General features: G+C 44.7%; 1 protein-coding gene and 1 long non-coding RNA gene across 3 annotated transcripts in view; one reads left to right on the top strand and one right to left on the bottom strand.

Annotated features, from left to right (window-relative positions):
• The window catches only part of PAFAH1B2 (platelet activating factor acetylhydrolase 1b catalytic subunit 2), a 147,066-nt gene extending 135,247 nt beyond the window's left edge, over positions 1-11,819 (bottom strand). The window contains exons 1-2 of one of the 2 annotated variants that reach the window (XM_053691387.1): positions 11,735-11,819; positions 6,021-6,117 (exon numbers count right to left, since the gene is read on the bottom strand). In XM_053691387.1, coding sequence (XP_053547362.1) covers positions 6,021-6,101 — 81 coding nt within the window. In that variant the 5' untranslated portion in view covers positions 6,102-6,117; positions 11,735-11,819. The other variant, XM_053691388.1, reaches the window with a different exon arrangement.
• Positions 11,820-12,111: 292 nt separating this feature from the next.
• LOC128638200 (uncharacterized) lies at positions 12,112-15,411 on the top strand. The gene is made up of 2 exons (XR_008399062.1): positions 12,112-12,142; positions 15,072-15,411. It is a non-coding gene; the product is annotated as an uncharacterized LOC128638200 (long non-coding RNA).
• Positions 15,412-15,992: the final 581 nt, after the last annotated feature.

Below are 15,992 nucleotides of genomic sequence, written 5' to 3'. Positions count from 1 at the left end.
TTAGAAATTAGTGCGAAAAACAAACAGGAGAGAATCTATTTAAATAAAAAAGAGCACAAAATAATAGCGGCAAAAAAAAAGCGCCGGCGCATCTATGACGTAACCGGGATCTTAAAAAAAAGGCACGACACAGCAGCCGCCCTTGTAAGAAATTTTCCCCTGGAGACAGTAAGAAGAAAATCCTCTGCACTATAACGCTCTACATTTAGGATAGAGAGGCTCCAAATAACTATAAAGCTCCCTTAAAGGATTACTTTCTGTTATAATTTTTAAGCTAAACAACTAACATATTAAAGTTAATAAACATTAATTAAAACCTACTAACCTATATTTTCTCCAAAACGAAGTTTCATAACGTTCTAAAAGTTATATCTTTTATTCGCCGATGATGTCACGTTATCCTGCCCACTATTTTCAGCACTGCATGTTCAAAATACTTAAACCAATAACTTTGTGTTTAAAGCGCCATTTTGAAACCTAGGTATTGTAAACGGATTGGTACAGAGCAAAGGATACCCACGAAGTGGGTTTGGAAAACAATTAAATTTGCGGACAAGATTTCTGATATACGGTAGAGATATGTTAATGAAATGCTATTGATAAAAAGCTTATTTGGGGTAGTTAGTTAGTAACAGGCATAGAAAATATTTACTTACAGTGGCCCTTTAAGCAAATCTAAAAAAACAAAATTGACCTTCCTTAAAAATGTTAGTAAATGAAAAAAACATGCTCGTCTCTGGGTCGCAAATATAAAAATATAAGCATAAACTTAACAAGTGCCCAAATAAAAGCATTCTCTTGCTATCTTTATTTGAAAAAGAAGGCATCTAAGCTTTTTTTTTTGTTTCAGACTCTGAACAGCACTTTTTTATTGGTGGATGAATTTATCCACCAATCAGCAAGAACAACCCAGGTTGTTCACCAAAAATGGGCCGGCATCTAAACTTAAATTCTTGCATTTAAAATAAAGATACCAAAAGAATGAAGAAAATTTGATTAGAGGAGTAAATTAGAAAGTTGCTTAAAATGTCATGCTCTATCTGAATCACACACAAAAATATTTGGGTTCAGTGTCCCTTTAACTGTATTTTTTGTAGACACATGTCCAATCTTAAGCAGACAGCCAATCAGTACTAAAAGACCTATGAGCAGAGGTAAAAGATAGGAGTATGTAGAACTGTAAAGGGTGGCAGAAAAAGGCTTAATGTGACCAAATTTACAGAGGGCCTTAGAAAGACTACCAGAGGTTTACAACATGGTGTCTAAAGGCTAAACTCCCCAAACATCCCTCTTAACAAACACTAACTCTGAGGGGAAACTGGACTTCAGTATACACTGAAGCACATATCTTAAGCACATCATACTTTAACCATCTCCAAAGGAGGAAAGTTTAAACTGGGATGAGTGCGTTGGGTGGGGTATTTAAGGGCATTAAGATTTGGAAAACTTTGCCACCTCCTGGTAGGAATGCATATCCCATGTGTAACAAATCGTTGACTCTCACCATATATATATATATATATATATATATATATATATATATATATATATATATATATATATATATATAATGGATATGTATAAGGTGAAGCACTCACTGGACTTCAGACTTCAAACGTGGTAAGTCTGAAGTCCAGTGAGTGCTTGACCTTATACATATCCATTGAATCTTTTGAGAGCACCCTGGCAGTTGAACTGTTGGTGAGAGTGCATATACCTATGAACTTATACACACACACATATACATACACACACACACAGACATATATACATTTATACACACACACACACAAATAAATATATGTTTGTGCTGGCTTTAGTGAATAGGGGAACTTTTGAGCTTCTGTCCCAATACAGTAAATATATTAGGTAAATAATTTGAATAAAAATGTCAAATCGCCCACTAATGACAAGGGTATGAGATCACACACTGGAAAGAGGGGATTCTTCTCTATTAAACTGGGGTTTCATACCCCTTTGTGCTTCATGGGAGAAACGGGGGCTTTAAAAGTGCTACCTTTCTAAAACACTGTACAGCTGTCTACTAGGGGCAGGTTATTAACACTACCGTGGTGATCAACTGAAAAACAGAGGGGGTGTGACTCTTAAATTAGGGGTCTCATACCACTTTAATTAAATAAGATGGGGAGACAAAAGCTTAGTAGTAGCGCCTCTCACTCACCACTAGATATTACTGTCCCCAGGGGGGCAGGTGAGCAGCATTTTTAATGGCAATCAGCTGTATCCTAGAGAGCAAGTGACCCCTCATTTGAAAGAGCAGGTCCTTTTAAATAAGAGATCTCTTGTCCCTCTAACCTAAATGGGGGATGGTAGGGACTATACCCTTTGGTTAAACAGCATTTTAAATGTTGCCGTATTTGTCGTTTTTATGGTAATCACCTGCAACTTAAAGTGGCATGTGACTTCTTCCAAATCACCCCATCTTGTCATGTGTATAAAAGCAGTGCACGCTGTCTGTAAGTGGCTTCCAAAGTCCTCTCCCTCAGCCCCCTAGTTTCATGTCACCATCTACTTCAAACCACCTTGTGTTGTGACCAACAGCGCTCTGCAGGACAGAGACTGCAATGTAGTTTCCTTTCCCCATCTGAACTGAGGGGTCCTCCAGCTTAACTAATGTGCTTGTCATCTCCACTGCAGAGTAGATGTGCAGATATACATGGCTTGTCATGTGTATATAAGCTGTGCACGCTCTGTCTGTATCATGAAAAGCTTGTCATGTGTATAAAAGCAGTGCACGCTCTGTCTGTATCATGAAGGGCTCATGTGTATATAAGTGGTGCACGTTCTGTATCATGAAGGGCTCATGTGTATATAAGCGGTGCACGCTCTGTATCATGAAGGGCTCATGTGTATATAAGCGGTGCACGCTCTGTCTGTATCATGAAGGGCTCATGTGTATCTAAGCGGTGCACGCTCTGTCTGTATCATGAAGGGCTCATGTGTATCTAAGCGGTGCACGCTCTGTCTGTATCATGAAGGGCTCATGTGTATCTTATCGGTGCACGCTCTGTCTGTATCATGAAGGGCTCATGTGTATCTAAGCGGTGCACGCTCTGTCTGTATCATGAAGGGCTCATGTGTATCTAAGCGGTGCACGCTCTGTCTGTATCATGAAGGGCTCATGTGTATCTAAGCGGTGCACGCTCTGTCTGTATCATGAAGGGCTCATGTGTATACAAGCGGTGCACGCTCTGTCTGTATCATGAAGGGCTTGTCATGTGTATAAAAGCGGTGCACGCTCTGTCTGTATCATGAAGGGCTTGTCATGTGTATCTAAGCGGTGCACGCTCTGTATCATGAAGGGCTTGTCATGTGTATCTAAGCGGTGCACGCTCCTGTCTGTATCATGAAGGCCTCATGTGTATATAAGCGGTGCACGCTCCTGTCTGTATCATGAAGGGCTTGTCATGTGTATCTAAGCGGTGCACGCTCTGTATCATGAAGGGCTTGTCATGTGTATATAAGCGGTGCATGCTCCTGTCTGTATTATGAAGGGCTCATGTGTATATAAGCGGTGCACGCTCCTGTCTGTATCATGAAGGGCTCATGTGTATATAAGTGGTGCACGCTCCTGTCTGTATCATGAAGGGCTTGTCATGTGTATCTAAGCGGTGCACGCTCTGTATCATGAAGGGCTTGTCATGTGTATATAAGCGGTGCACGCTCTGTCTGTATCATGAAGGGCTTGTCATGTGTATAAAAGCAGTGCACGCTCTATCTGTATCATGAAGGGCTCATGTGTATATAAGCGGTGTAGGCTCTGTATCATGAAGGGCTCATGTGTATCTAAGCGGTGCACGCTCTGTCTGTATCATGAAGGGCTCATGTGTATCTAAGCGGTGCACGCTCTGTCTGTATCATGAAGGGCTCATGTGTATCTAAGCGGTACACGCTCTGTCTGTATCATGAAGGGCTTGTCGTGTATATAAGCGGTGCACGCTCTGTCTGTATCATGAAGGGCTTGTCGTGTATATAAGCGGTGCACGCTCTGTCTGTATCATGAAGGGCTCATGTGTATACAAGTGGTGCACGCTCTGTCTGTATCATGAAGGGCTCATGTGTATCTAAGCGGTGCACGCTCTGTCTGTATCATGAAGGGCTCATGTGTATCTAAGCGGTGCACGCTCTGTCTGTATCATGAAGGGCTCATGTGTATCTAAGCGGTACACGCTCTGTCTGTATCATGAAGGGCTTGTCGTGTATATAAGCGGTGCACGCTCTGTCTGTATCATGAAGGGCTTGTCGTGTATATAAGCGGTGCACGCTCTGTCTGTATCATGAAGGGCTCATGTGTATACAAGTGGTGCACGCTCTGTCTGTATCATGAAGGGCTCATGTGTATCTAAGCGGTGCACGCTCTGTCTGTATCATGAAGGGCTCATGTGTATCTAAGCGGTGCACGCTCTGTCTATCATGAAGGGCTCATGTGTATACAAGTGGTGCACGCTCTGTCTGTATCATGAAGGGCTCATGTGTATACAAGTGGTGCACGCTCTGTCTGTATCATGAAGGGCTCATGTGTATACAAGTGGTGCACGCTCTGTCTGTATCATGAAGGGCTCATGTGTATCTAAGCGGTGCACGCTCTGTCTGTATCATGAAGGGCTCATGTGTATATAAGCGGTGCACGCTCTGTCTGTATCATGAAGGGCTCATGTGTATCTAAGCGGTGCACGCTCTGTCTATCATGAAGGGCTCATGTGTATCTAAGCGGTGCACGCTCTGTCTGTATCATGAAGGGCTCATGTGTATATAAGCGGTGCACGCTCTGTCTGTATCATGAAGGGCTTGTCATGTGTATATAAGCGGTGCAAACTGTCTGTATCATGAACGGCTTGTCATGTGTATATAAGTGGTGCACGCTCCTGTCTGTATAATAAAGGGCTCATGTGTATATAAGTGGTGCACGCTCTGTATCATGAAGGACTTGTCATGTGTATATAAGTGGTGCAAGCTCTGTCTGTACCATGAAGGGCTCATGTGTATATAAGCGGTGCACGCTCTGTATCATGAAGGGCTTGTCATGTGTATATAAGCGGTGCATGCTCCTGTCTGTATTATGAAGGGCTCATGTGTATATAAGTGGTGCACGCTCCTGTCTGTATCATGAAGGGCTCATGTGTATATAAGCGGTGCACGCTCTGTATCATGAAGGGCTTGTCATGTGTATATAAGCGGTGCACGCTCCTGTCTGTATCATGAAGGGCTCATGTGTATATAAGTGGTGCACGCTCCTGTCTGTATCATGAAGGGCTCATGTGTATATAAGCGGTGCACGCTCTGTATCATGAAGGGTTTGTCATGTGTATATAAGCTGTGCACGCTCTGTCTGTATCATGAAGGGTTTGTCATGTGTATATAAGCGGTGCACGCTCTGTATCATGAAGGGTTTGTCATGTGTATATAAGCTGTGCACGCTCTGTCTGTATCATGAAGGGTTTGTCATGTGTATATAAGCGGTGCACGCTCTGTATCATGAAGGGTTTGTCATGTGTATATAAGCGGTGCACGCTCCTGTCTGTTTCATGAAGGGCTCATGTGTATATAAGTGGTGCACGCTCCTGTCTGTATCATGAAGGGCTCATGTGTATATAAGTGGTGCACGCTCCTGTCTGTATCATGAAGGCCTCATGTGTATATAAGCGGTGCACGCTCCTGTCTGTATAATGAAGGGCTCATGTGTATATAAGCGGTGCACGCTCTGTATCATGAAGGACTTGTCATGTGTATATAAGTGGTGCACGCTCTGTCTGTATCATGAAGAGCTTGTCATGTGTATATAAGCGGTGCTCGCTCCTGCCTGTATCATGAACGGCTTGTCATGTGTTTATAAGTGGTGCACGCCCCATCCTGTGCTCGGCGCACAGTTCGTGCAATACTGCAGTAGGGTCACCCCCTGCACAACAATGCGTTACAGTCTCTATGACACTGCAACACTCTATAATGCCCTGACCTGCTAATGCACTGGTTATTTTGGTCAACCACAAAAAAAACCTCACCTGGCAAAGCCAGCGGTCATCACCCTGCAGGTCCTCAGCAACGTGAGGGACAGCAGCCAAGTTTGTGTCCCCTTGACTCATTCTGTCACCAACAGTTCTGTGGGAAAAGCAGCAACAATTCTCAGAAACACTAAAGTTAAAATGTCAGTAAAGGAGTATATGAGAGGCAGTGTGGTGCAGTCAGGGAGTATATGAGAGGCAGTAGTATATGAGGAGGCAGTGTGGTGCAGTAAGGATGTATATGAGAGGCAGTGTGGTGCAGTCAGGGAGTATATTAGAGGCAGTAGTATATGAGGAGGCAGTGTGGTGCAGTCAGTATATGAAAGGCAGTGTGGTGCAGTCAGTATATAAAAGGCAGTGTGGTGCAGTCAGTATATGAAAGGCAGTGTGGTGCAGTCAGTATATGAAAGGCAGTGTGGTGCAGTCAGTATATAAAAGGCAGTGTGGTGCAGTCAGTATATAAAAGGCAGTGTGGTGCAGTCAGTATATAAAAGGCAGTGTGGTGCAGTCAGTATATGAAAGACAGTGTGGTGCAGTCAGTATATGAAAGGCAGTGTGGTGCAGTCAGTATATGAAAGGCAGTGTGGTGCAGTCAGTATATGACAGGCAGTGTGGTGCAGTCAGTATATGACAGGCAGTGTGGTGCAGTCAGTATATGACAGGCAGTGTGGTGCAGTCAGTATATGAGAGGCAGTGTGGTGCAGTCAGTATATGAGAGGCAGTGTGGTGCAGTCAGTATATGAGAAGCAGGGTGGTGCAGTCAGTATATGAGAGGCAGGGTGGTGCAGTCAGTATATGAGAGGCAGGGTGGTGCAGTCAGTATATGAGAGGCAGGGTGGTGCAGTCAGTATATGAGAGGCAGTGTGGTGCAGTCAGTATATGACAGGCAGTGTGGTGCAGTCAGTATATGAGAGGCAGTGTGGTGCAGTCAGTATATGAGAGGCAGTGTGGTGCAGTCAGTATATTAGAGGCAGTGTGGTGCAGTCAGTATATGAGAGGCAGGGTGGTGCAGTCAGTATATGAGAGGCAGTGAAGTGCAGTCAGTATATGAGAGGCAGTGAGGTGCAGTCAGTATATGAGAGGCAGTGAGGTGCAGTCAGTATATGAGAGGCAGTGTGGTGCAGTCAGTATATGAGAGGCAGTGTGGTGCAGTCAGTATATGAGAGGCAGTGTGGTGCAGTCAGTATATAAAAGGCAGTGTGGTGCAGTCAGTATATGAGAGGCAGTGTGGTGCAGTCAGTATATGAGAGGCAGTGTGGTGCAGTCAGTATATGACAGGCAGTGTGGTGCAGTCAGTATATGACAGGCAGTGTGGTGCAGTCAGTATATGACAGGCAGTGTGGTGCAGTCAGTATATGACAGGCAGTGTGGTGCAGTCAGTATATGACAGGCAGTGTGGTGCAGTCAGTATATGACAGGCAGTGTGGTGCAGTCAGTATATGAAAGGCAGTGTGGTGCAGTCAGTAAATGACAGGCAGTGTGGTGCAGTCAGTAAATGACAGGCAGTGTGGTGCAGTCAGTAAATGACAGGCAGTGTGGTGCAGTCAGTATATGACAGGCAGTGTGGTGCAGTCAGTAAATGACAGGCAGTGTGGTGCAGTCAGTATATGAAAGGCAGTGTGGTGCAGTCAGTATATGAAAGGCAGTGTGGTGCAGTCAGTATATGAGAGGCAGGGTGGTGCAGTCAGTATATGAAAGGCAGTGTGGTGCAGTCAGTATATGAGAGGCAGGGTGGTGCAGTCAGTATATGAAAGGCAGTGTGGTGCAGTCAGTATATGAGAGGCAGGGTAGTGCAGGCAGTATATGAGAGGCAGGGTGGTGCAGGCAGTATATGAGAGGCAGGGTGGTGCAGGCAGTATATGAGAGGCAGGGTGGTGCAGTCAGTATATGAAAGGCAGTGAGGTGCAGTCAGTATATGAGAGGCAGTGAAGTGCAGTCAGTATATGAGAGGCAGGGTGGTGCAGTCAGTATATGACAGGCAGTGTGGTGCAGTCAGTATATGACAGGCAGTGTGGTGCAGTCAGTATATGACAGGCAGTGAAGTGCAGTCAGTATATGACAGGCAGTGTGGTGCAGTCAGTATATGACAGGCAGTGAAGTGCAGTCAGTATATGACAGGCAGTGTGGTGCAGTCAGTATATGACAGGCAGTGTGGTGCAGTCAGTATATGAGAGGCAGTGTGGTGCAGTCAGTATATGAGAGGCAGTGTGGTGCAGTCAGTATATGAGAGGCAGTGTGGTGCAGTCAGTATATGAGAGGCAGTGTGGTGCAGTCAGTATATGAGAGGCAGTGTGGTGCAGTCAGTATATGAGAGGCAGTGTGGTGCAGTCAGTATATGAGAGGCAGTGTGGTGCAGTCAGTATATGAGAGGCAGTGTGGTGCAGTCAGTATATGAGAGGCAGTGTGGTGCAGTCAGTATATGACATGCAGGGTGGTGCAGTCAGTATATGACAGGCAGGGTGGTGCAGTCAGTATATGACAGGCAGGGTGGTGCAGTCAGTATATGACAGGCAGGGTGGTGCAGTCAGTATATGACAGGCAGGGTGGTGCAGTCAGTATATGACAGGCAGGGTGGTGCAGTCAGTATATGACAGGCAGGGTGGTGCAGTCAGTATATGACAGGCAGGGTGGTGCAGTCAGTATATGACAGGCAGGGTGGTGCAGTCAGTATATGACAGGCAGGGTGGTGCAGTCAGTATATGACAGGCAGGGTGGTGCAGTCAGTATATGACAGGCAGGGTGGTGCAGTCAGTATATGACAGGCAGGGTGGTGCAGTCAGTATATGACAGGCAGGGTGGTGCAGTCAGTATATGACAGGCAGGGTGGTGCAGTCAGTATATGACAGGCAGGGTGGTGCAGTCAGTATATGAAAGGCAGTGAAGTGCAGTCAGTATATGAAAGGCAGTGAAGTGCAGTCAGTATATGGGAGGCAGGGTGGTGCAGTCAGTATATGAGAGGCAGGGTGGTGCAGTCAGTATATGAGAGGCAGGGTGGTGCAGTCAGTATATGAGAGGCAGTGTGGTGCAGTCAGTATATGAGAGGCAGTGTGGTGCAGTCAGTATATGAGAGGCAGTGTGGTGCAGTCAGTATATTAGAGGCAGTGTGGTGCAGTCAGTATATGAGAGGCAGGGTGGTGCAGTGAGTATATGAGAGGCAGTGAAGTGCAGTCAGTATATGACAGGCAGTGAGGTGCAGTCAGTATATGACAGGCAGTGTGGTGCAGTCAGTATATGACAGGCAGTGTGGTGCAGTCAGTATATGACAGGCAGTGTGGTGCAGTCAGTATATGACAGGCAGTGTGGTGCAGTCAGTATATGACAGGCAGTGTGGTGCAGTCAGTATATGACAGGCAGTGTGGTGCAGTCAGTATATGACAGGCAGTGTGGTGCAGTCAGTAAATGACAGGCAGTGTGGTGCAGTCAGTAAATGAAAGGCAGTGTGGTGCAGTCAGTAAATGACAGGCAGTGTGGTGCAGTCAGTAAATGACAGGCAGTGTGGTGCAGTCAGTAAATGACAGGCAGTGTGGTGCAGTCAGTAAATGACAGGCAGTGTGGTGCAGTCAGTATATGAAAGGCAGTGTGGTGCAGTCAGTATATGAGAGGCAGGGTGGTGCAGTCAGTATATGAAAGGCAGTGTGGTGCAGTCAGTATATGAGAGGCAGGGTGGTGCAGTCAGTATATGAAAGGCAGTGTGGTGCAGTCAGTATATGAGAGGCAGGGTAGTGCAGGCAGTATATGAGAGGCAGGGTGGTGCAGTCAGTATATGACAGGCAGTGAAGTGCAGTCAGTATATGACAGGCAGTGTGGTGCAGTCAGTATATGACAGGCAGTGAAGTGCAGTCAGTATATGACAGGCAGTGTGGTGCAGTCAGTATATGAGAGGCAGTGTGGTGCAGTCAGTATATGAGAGGCAGTGTGGTGCAGTCAGTATATGAGAGGCAGTGTGGTGCAGTCAGTATATGAGAGGCAGTGTGGTGCAGTCAGTATATGAGAGGCAGTGTGGTGCAGTCAGTATATGAGAGGCAGTGTGGTGCAGTCAGTATATGAGAGGCAGTGTGGTGCAGTCAGTATATGAGAGGCAGTGTGGTGCAGTCAGTATATGAGAGGCAGTGTGGTGCAGTCAGTATATGACATGCAGGGTGGTGCAGTCAGTATATGACAGGCAGGGTGGTGCAGTCAGTATATGACAGGCAGGGTGGTGCAGTCAGTATATGACAGGCAGGGTGGTGCAGTCAGTATATGACAGGCAGGGTGGTGCAGTCAGTATATGACAGGCAGGGTGGTGCAGTCAGTATATGACAGGCAGGGTGGTGCAGTCAGTATATGACAGGCAGGGTGGTGCAGTCAGTATATGACAGGCAGGGTGGTGCAGTCAGTATATGACAGGCAGGGTGGTGCAGTCAGTATATGACAGGCAGGGTGGTGCAGTCAGTATATGACAGGCAGGGTGGTGCAGTCAGTATATGAAAGGCAGGGTGGTGCAGTCAGTATATGACAGGCAGGGTGGTGCAGTCAGTATATGACAGGCAGGGTGGTGCAGTCAGTATATGACAGGCAGGGTGGTGCAGTCAGTATATGACAGGCAGGGTGGTGCAGTCAGTATATGAAAGGCAGTGAAGTGCAGTCAGTATATGAAAGGCAGTGAAGTGCAGTCAGTATATGAAAGGCAGTGAAGTGCAGTCAGTATATGGGAGGCAGGGTGGTGCAGTCAGTATATGAGAGGCAGGGTGGTGCAGTCAGTATATGAGAGGCAGGGTGGTGCAGTCAGTATATGAGAGGCAGTGTGGTGCAGTCAGTATATGAGAGGCAGTGTGGTGCAGTCAGTATATGAGAGGCAGTGTGGTGCAGTCAGTATATTAGAGGCAGTGTGGTGCAGTCAGTATATGAGAGGCAGGGTGGTGCAGTCAGTATATGACAGGCAGTGTGGTGCAGTCAGTATATGACAGGCAGTGTGGTGCAGTCAGTATATGACAGGCAGTGTGGTGCAGTCAGTATATGACAGGCAGTGTGGTGCAGTCAGTATATGACAGGCAGTGTGGTGCAGTCAGTATATGACAGGCAGTGTGGTGCAGTCAGTATATGACAGGCAGTGTGGTGCAGTCAGTATATGACAGGCAGTGTGGTGCAGTCAGTATAGGACAGGCAGTGTGGTGCAGTCAGTATAGGACAGGCAGTGTGGTGCAGTCAGTATAGGACAGGCAGTGTGGTGCAGTCAGTATAGGACAGGCAGTGTGGTGCAGTCAGTATATGACAGGCAGTGTGGTGCAGTCAGTAAATGACAGGCAGTGTGGTGCAGTCAGTATATGACAGGCAGTGTGGTGCAGTCAGTATATGACAGGCAGTGTGGTGCAGTCAGTGAGTATATGAGAGGTAGTGTGGGTCCAGTATATGAGAGGTAGTGTGGTGCAGTCAGTGAGGATATGAGAGGCAGCGTGGTGCAGTCAGTGAGTATATGAGGGGTAAGAAATATTTAGGGGACAGTCAGAGGGGTATTTAGGAGGCAGACAGTGGGGTATTTAGGGGACAGACAGTGGAGTATTTAGCGAGCAGACAGTGGAATATTTAGGGATAGTCAGTGGGATATTTAGGGAGCAGTCAGTGGGGCATTTAAAGGGCAGTCTGGGGGTATTTAGGAGCAGACAGTGGGGTATTTAGGGAGCAGTCAATTGAGTACTTAGGGTCCGCCTGTCATACTCAGATCCTGAGGGTCTCACCGTAGTGACGTCACTTATGTGAATTGGTTTTTCTTTTCCGTTTTTGCCAGTAAAAACGTCACTTCCGCTTACAGACAGTTCAGCACCTGCAAAGGAAGTGACGCTATTGTTATTGTGTCACGTGTAGGTGACTGACAGGAATTATCCAAAGTAGTCTATCTGCAGAGTGGAGCTCCACTCTAGACAGGAAACATGTGACCTCCACTGCAATTTTTTTTTTCTTCATTTAAACTTTAATGTATCAAACAACCAATATGCACAATTATTCAGAAAACGTTTTTTTTTTTTTTTAAATAAACTTTATGCACAATCATTCAGAAAACGTTTTTTTTTTTTACATAAACTTTAATGTATCAAACAACCAATAGGCACAATTCTGAAAACTAAATTGCTTTCTTTTGGTTTATGGTGAGTGACATTTATAAGGTTAAATAAGTTGACTCGTGTTCTATTAGGAAAAGTATAAGGAAATGTAAATAATAATAATAAAGATCATCTCAGGAAATCACAGGAGTAATTCTTTAGTTTTCATATATTGAACTATTTAAAGCTCCACTTTACACAACAAAAATGTGACATCCACAACCTACACGGGGAAGTTCTCTTTAAACAAGAAGAAGGTTTGCTGCTTTCTTTTTTTTTACCATATTTAACCCCTTAGTGACCTGACTGTTGTACCAATTTTTTAGCGTTAGCGACCAAGACTCTTTTTACATTGCTGCAGTGTTTGCGTTTAGCTGTAATTTTCCTCTTACGCCTTTACTGTACCCACACATATTATGTACCGTTTATATACTCATTACTGTACCCACACATATTATATACCGTTTCTCTCGGCATAAGATTGACTTTCTACAGATACCATTCTTTTCATCATATCATATAATTTATACTAAATATTTTTATAAATTATGATTAAAAATATTAAAAACCACACTTTTTTTTTTTTACTTTTACCCCCAAAATCTGTTACGCATCTACAACCCCCGAGAAAACAACATGGCTAAACAGTTTCTTCATTTTGTCCTGAGTTTTGAAATACCCAATTTTCAATTTTTACGATTAACCTTTTTCTCCTTCAGTGACCTTTTAACCACAACCCTACCCCTAGATCTAACCCTCCCCCTAGATCTAACCCTACCCCTAGATCTAACCCTCCCCTTAGATCTACCACTAAGCCTAGATCTAACCCTAACCCTACAAAACTATTTATTTTTATTATTTTTACTATTTAATTTTTTTTCATCTGTTACAGCTGCGGTCCTTAAGGAGATAAAGGGATAGTAAATTCAAAATTTAACTTGCATGATTCAGATAGAACATGTCATTTTAAGACACTTATAAATTCACATCTATTTTTAAATGTGCTTTGTTCTCTTGTTATCCCTTGCTGAAAGAGAATACGCACATATTCAACACTAGTGGGAGCTAGCTGCTGATTTTTGCCTGCACACATTTGTCTTTTGTGATTGGATGACTATGGCTCCGTTCGGGCAGTGCTCCAAGCGAACTGGGACTCGCTTGTAGCGTTTTCCTCACATTTGCAAGTGAGATGACTGGCGTTTTTTGAGTGCTCTGATGACGTAAGTCCCAGCGCTTCCATCATGCTGGAAAAGCTGTCACTTTTCAGAGCAACCTCAGACGCTTGGCAACATGGCAGCCTCCACACACGTTTTGCTGTGGAGGCTGCCATGTTTTTATAAGCAGCAGAGGAGGGACAGGTGAGGCGGATAAGTCTGACAGCAGAATTTAGTACAGGGCAAATTGGAGATAGGTTACTTAACCTATCTCCACTTTGCCCTGTACTAAATGCTGCTGTCATGCTTATGTTATGCTGAGAATTGTTTCCCCAGTGTCTCTGGTTTCCCCTGCCTCTCGGCAAACATCGGAACTCTGACCCACCTCCATTCAGCTGCTCTCAGCTCAGCACCCGTACTATTATTAGCTTAATGTGGCAGGATAAGCTACAGGGGCTGAGCTGAGAACAGCTGAATGAAGGTGGGTCAGAGTTCCGATGTTTGCAGAGAGGCAGCCATGTTTTTATAATCAGCAGAGGAGGGACAGGTGAGGCGGATAAGTCTGACAGCAGCATTTAGTACAGGGCAAAGTGGAGATAGGTTAAGTAACCTATCTCCACTTTGCCCTGTACTAAATGCTGCTGTCATGCTTATGTTATGCTGAGAATTGTTTCCCCAGTGTCTCTGGTTTCCCCTACCTCTCGGCAAACATCGGAACTCTGACCCACCTTCATTCAGCTGCTCTCAGCTCAGCACCCGTACTATTATTAGCTTAATGTGGCAGGATAAGCAACAGGGGCTGAGCTGAGAACATCTGAATGAAGGTGGGTCAGAGTTCCAATGTTTGCCCTGTACGAAATGCTGCTGTCAGACTTATCCGGTGTTATGCTGAGAATTGTTTCCCCAGTGTCTCTGGTTTCCCCTGCCTCTCGGCAAACATCGTAACTCTGAGCCACCTCCATTCAGCTGCTCTCAGCTCAGCACCCATACTATTATTAGCTTAATGTGGCAGGATAAGCTACAGGGGCTGAGCTGAGAACAGCTGAATGAAGGTGGGTCAGAGTTCCGATGTTTGCCCTGTACTAAATGCTGCTGTCATGCTTATCCGGTGTTATGCTGAGAAATGTTTCCCCAGTGTCTCTGGTTTCCCCTACCTCTCGGCAAACATCGGAACTCTGACCCACCTCCATTCAGCTGCTCTCAGCTCAGTACCCGTACTATTATTAGCTTAATGTGGCAGGATAAGCTACAGGGGCTGAGCTGAGAACAGCTGAATGAAGGTGGGTCAGAGTTCCAATGTTTGCCGAGAGGCAGGGGAAACCATTCTCGAACAACGGTGTTGTGTAAACAGCTTAAATAAAAATAATCCTCCACTAATAAAGAGAGACACAATTTAAACATTTTTACAGTCAGCTACAAGGGAGCTTATTTAAAAACATTTGCATGCGCAAAGTCCATTATTATGCAGCAGATCCCTTTGCGCATGCAATCGTTTTCTCTAAGCTCCCTTGCTTGTGACGTCACCTAGCGCCACGTCATCGCTGGAAGTGAAGCGCCTCCACTAGCTCCTGAGCGCTGCCCGAACGCAGCCTATATGTGTTCATCTTGCTGCCAGTAGTGCAATGTTGTTCCTTCAGCAAAGGATAACAAGAGAACGAAGCAGATTTTATAATGGAAGTAAATTGGAAACTGCATGTTCTTTCTGATTTATAAAAGTTTGTTTTTGACTTGAGTGTCCCTTAAATGATTTTTTATGTATTATGAAAATAACAGTTTTGATTCTGACTATGACTAAGTTTCCTCCCATGTGCTTGACACAGGAGCCAGCAATCATTAAAGATCTACACATTGATATACAATGGGTTGTCAAGAATGAGGCACTGTTCTGTGGGCACATAACCATGCCAAGTTATCTGTCACTGAATGAAGATGACCGCCAGAAGGCCATAGATAACGTGATGCAAAGAGAAGAACCAGAAGCAAGGGAGCCATTCCTCTTTGTATTTCAGCACAGAGAAGATATGGAGTTGTTTTTGCAGGCATGTCTTGACCAACAGGGCCTCCAAGTTAATGCCATGTTCAACAAATGACTGATGGACAAGGGGTGGTGGTGTGTTTCTGTTTAAATTATTGATAATAATAAAAAAATAAGATAATTAACACCCTTTTCTGAGTCAGTGCTTTAATAACACACTACCACAAGTATGAAGGTAGAAGATAATTATAGGTAACAGTATATATATATATATATATATATATATATATATATATATATATATATAGCAGTATCCTATTGTTGCTTCTGCTTTCATAGTATAAGGTTAGGGTTATAAGTTCAAATGGTTTCTGACCTTGATTGAACACGATTCTCCAGACCCCCGGAGAACAGCAAGAAAGCACACAATCACAGAGAGTGTTTCTCACTAGTTCCGTTTACTGTAAGTATACACAGCAGTTATATAGCAGTCTCGCATCATGAGGCTACAGGAAATGCAGTTAGAGGAGTAACATAAAATGTCCATATATGTCTATCTAAGAAACATGTTACAGGAAGTTGTGGGTGTTGTTTGCTGTATTACAGACAATCATATGAGTTTCAAAATGCCCTCATGTGTCGGTTACAAGTCACCCACTAACATAATATACCCATCAACACACAGAGAGACAACCACATAAAACACACAAAGACATAGAGACACACACACACCCTCACTGAGACATCCAGACAAAACAGAGAGACA

The sequence above is a fragment of the Bombina bombina genome, chromosome 8 (assembly GCF_027579735.1).
Source record: "Bombina bombina isolate aBomBom1 chromosome 8, aBomBom1.pri, whole genome shotgun sequence".
Classification (NCBI taxonomy): domain Eukaryota; kingdom Metazoa; phylum Chordata; class Amphibia; order Anura; family Bombinatoridae; genus Bombina; species Bombina bombina.
Note: the sequence above shows the minus strand (reverse complement) of the source record. Positions and strands in the feature narration are given on the sequence as shown.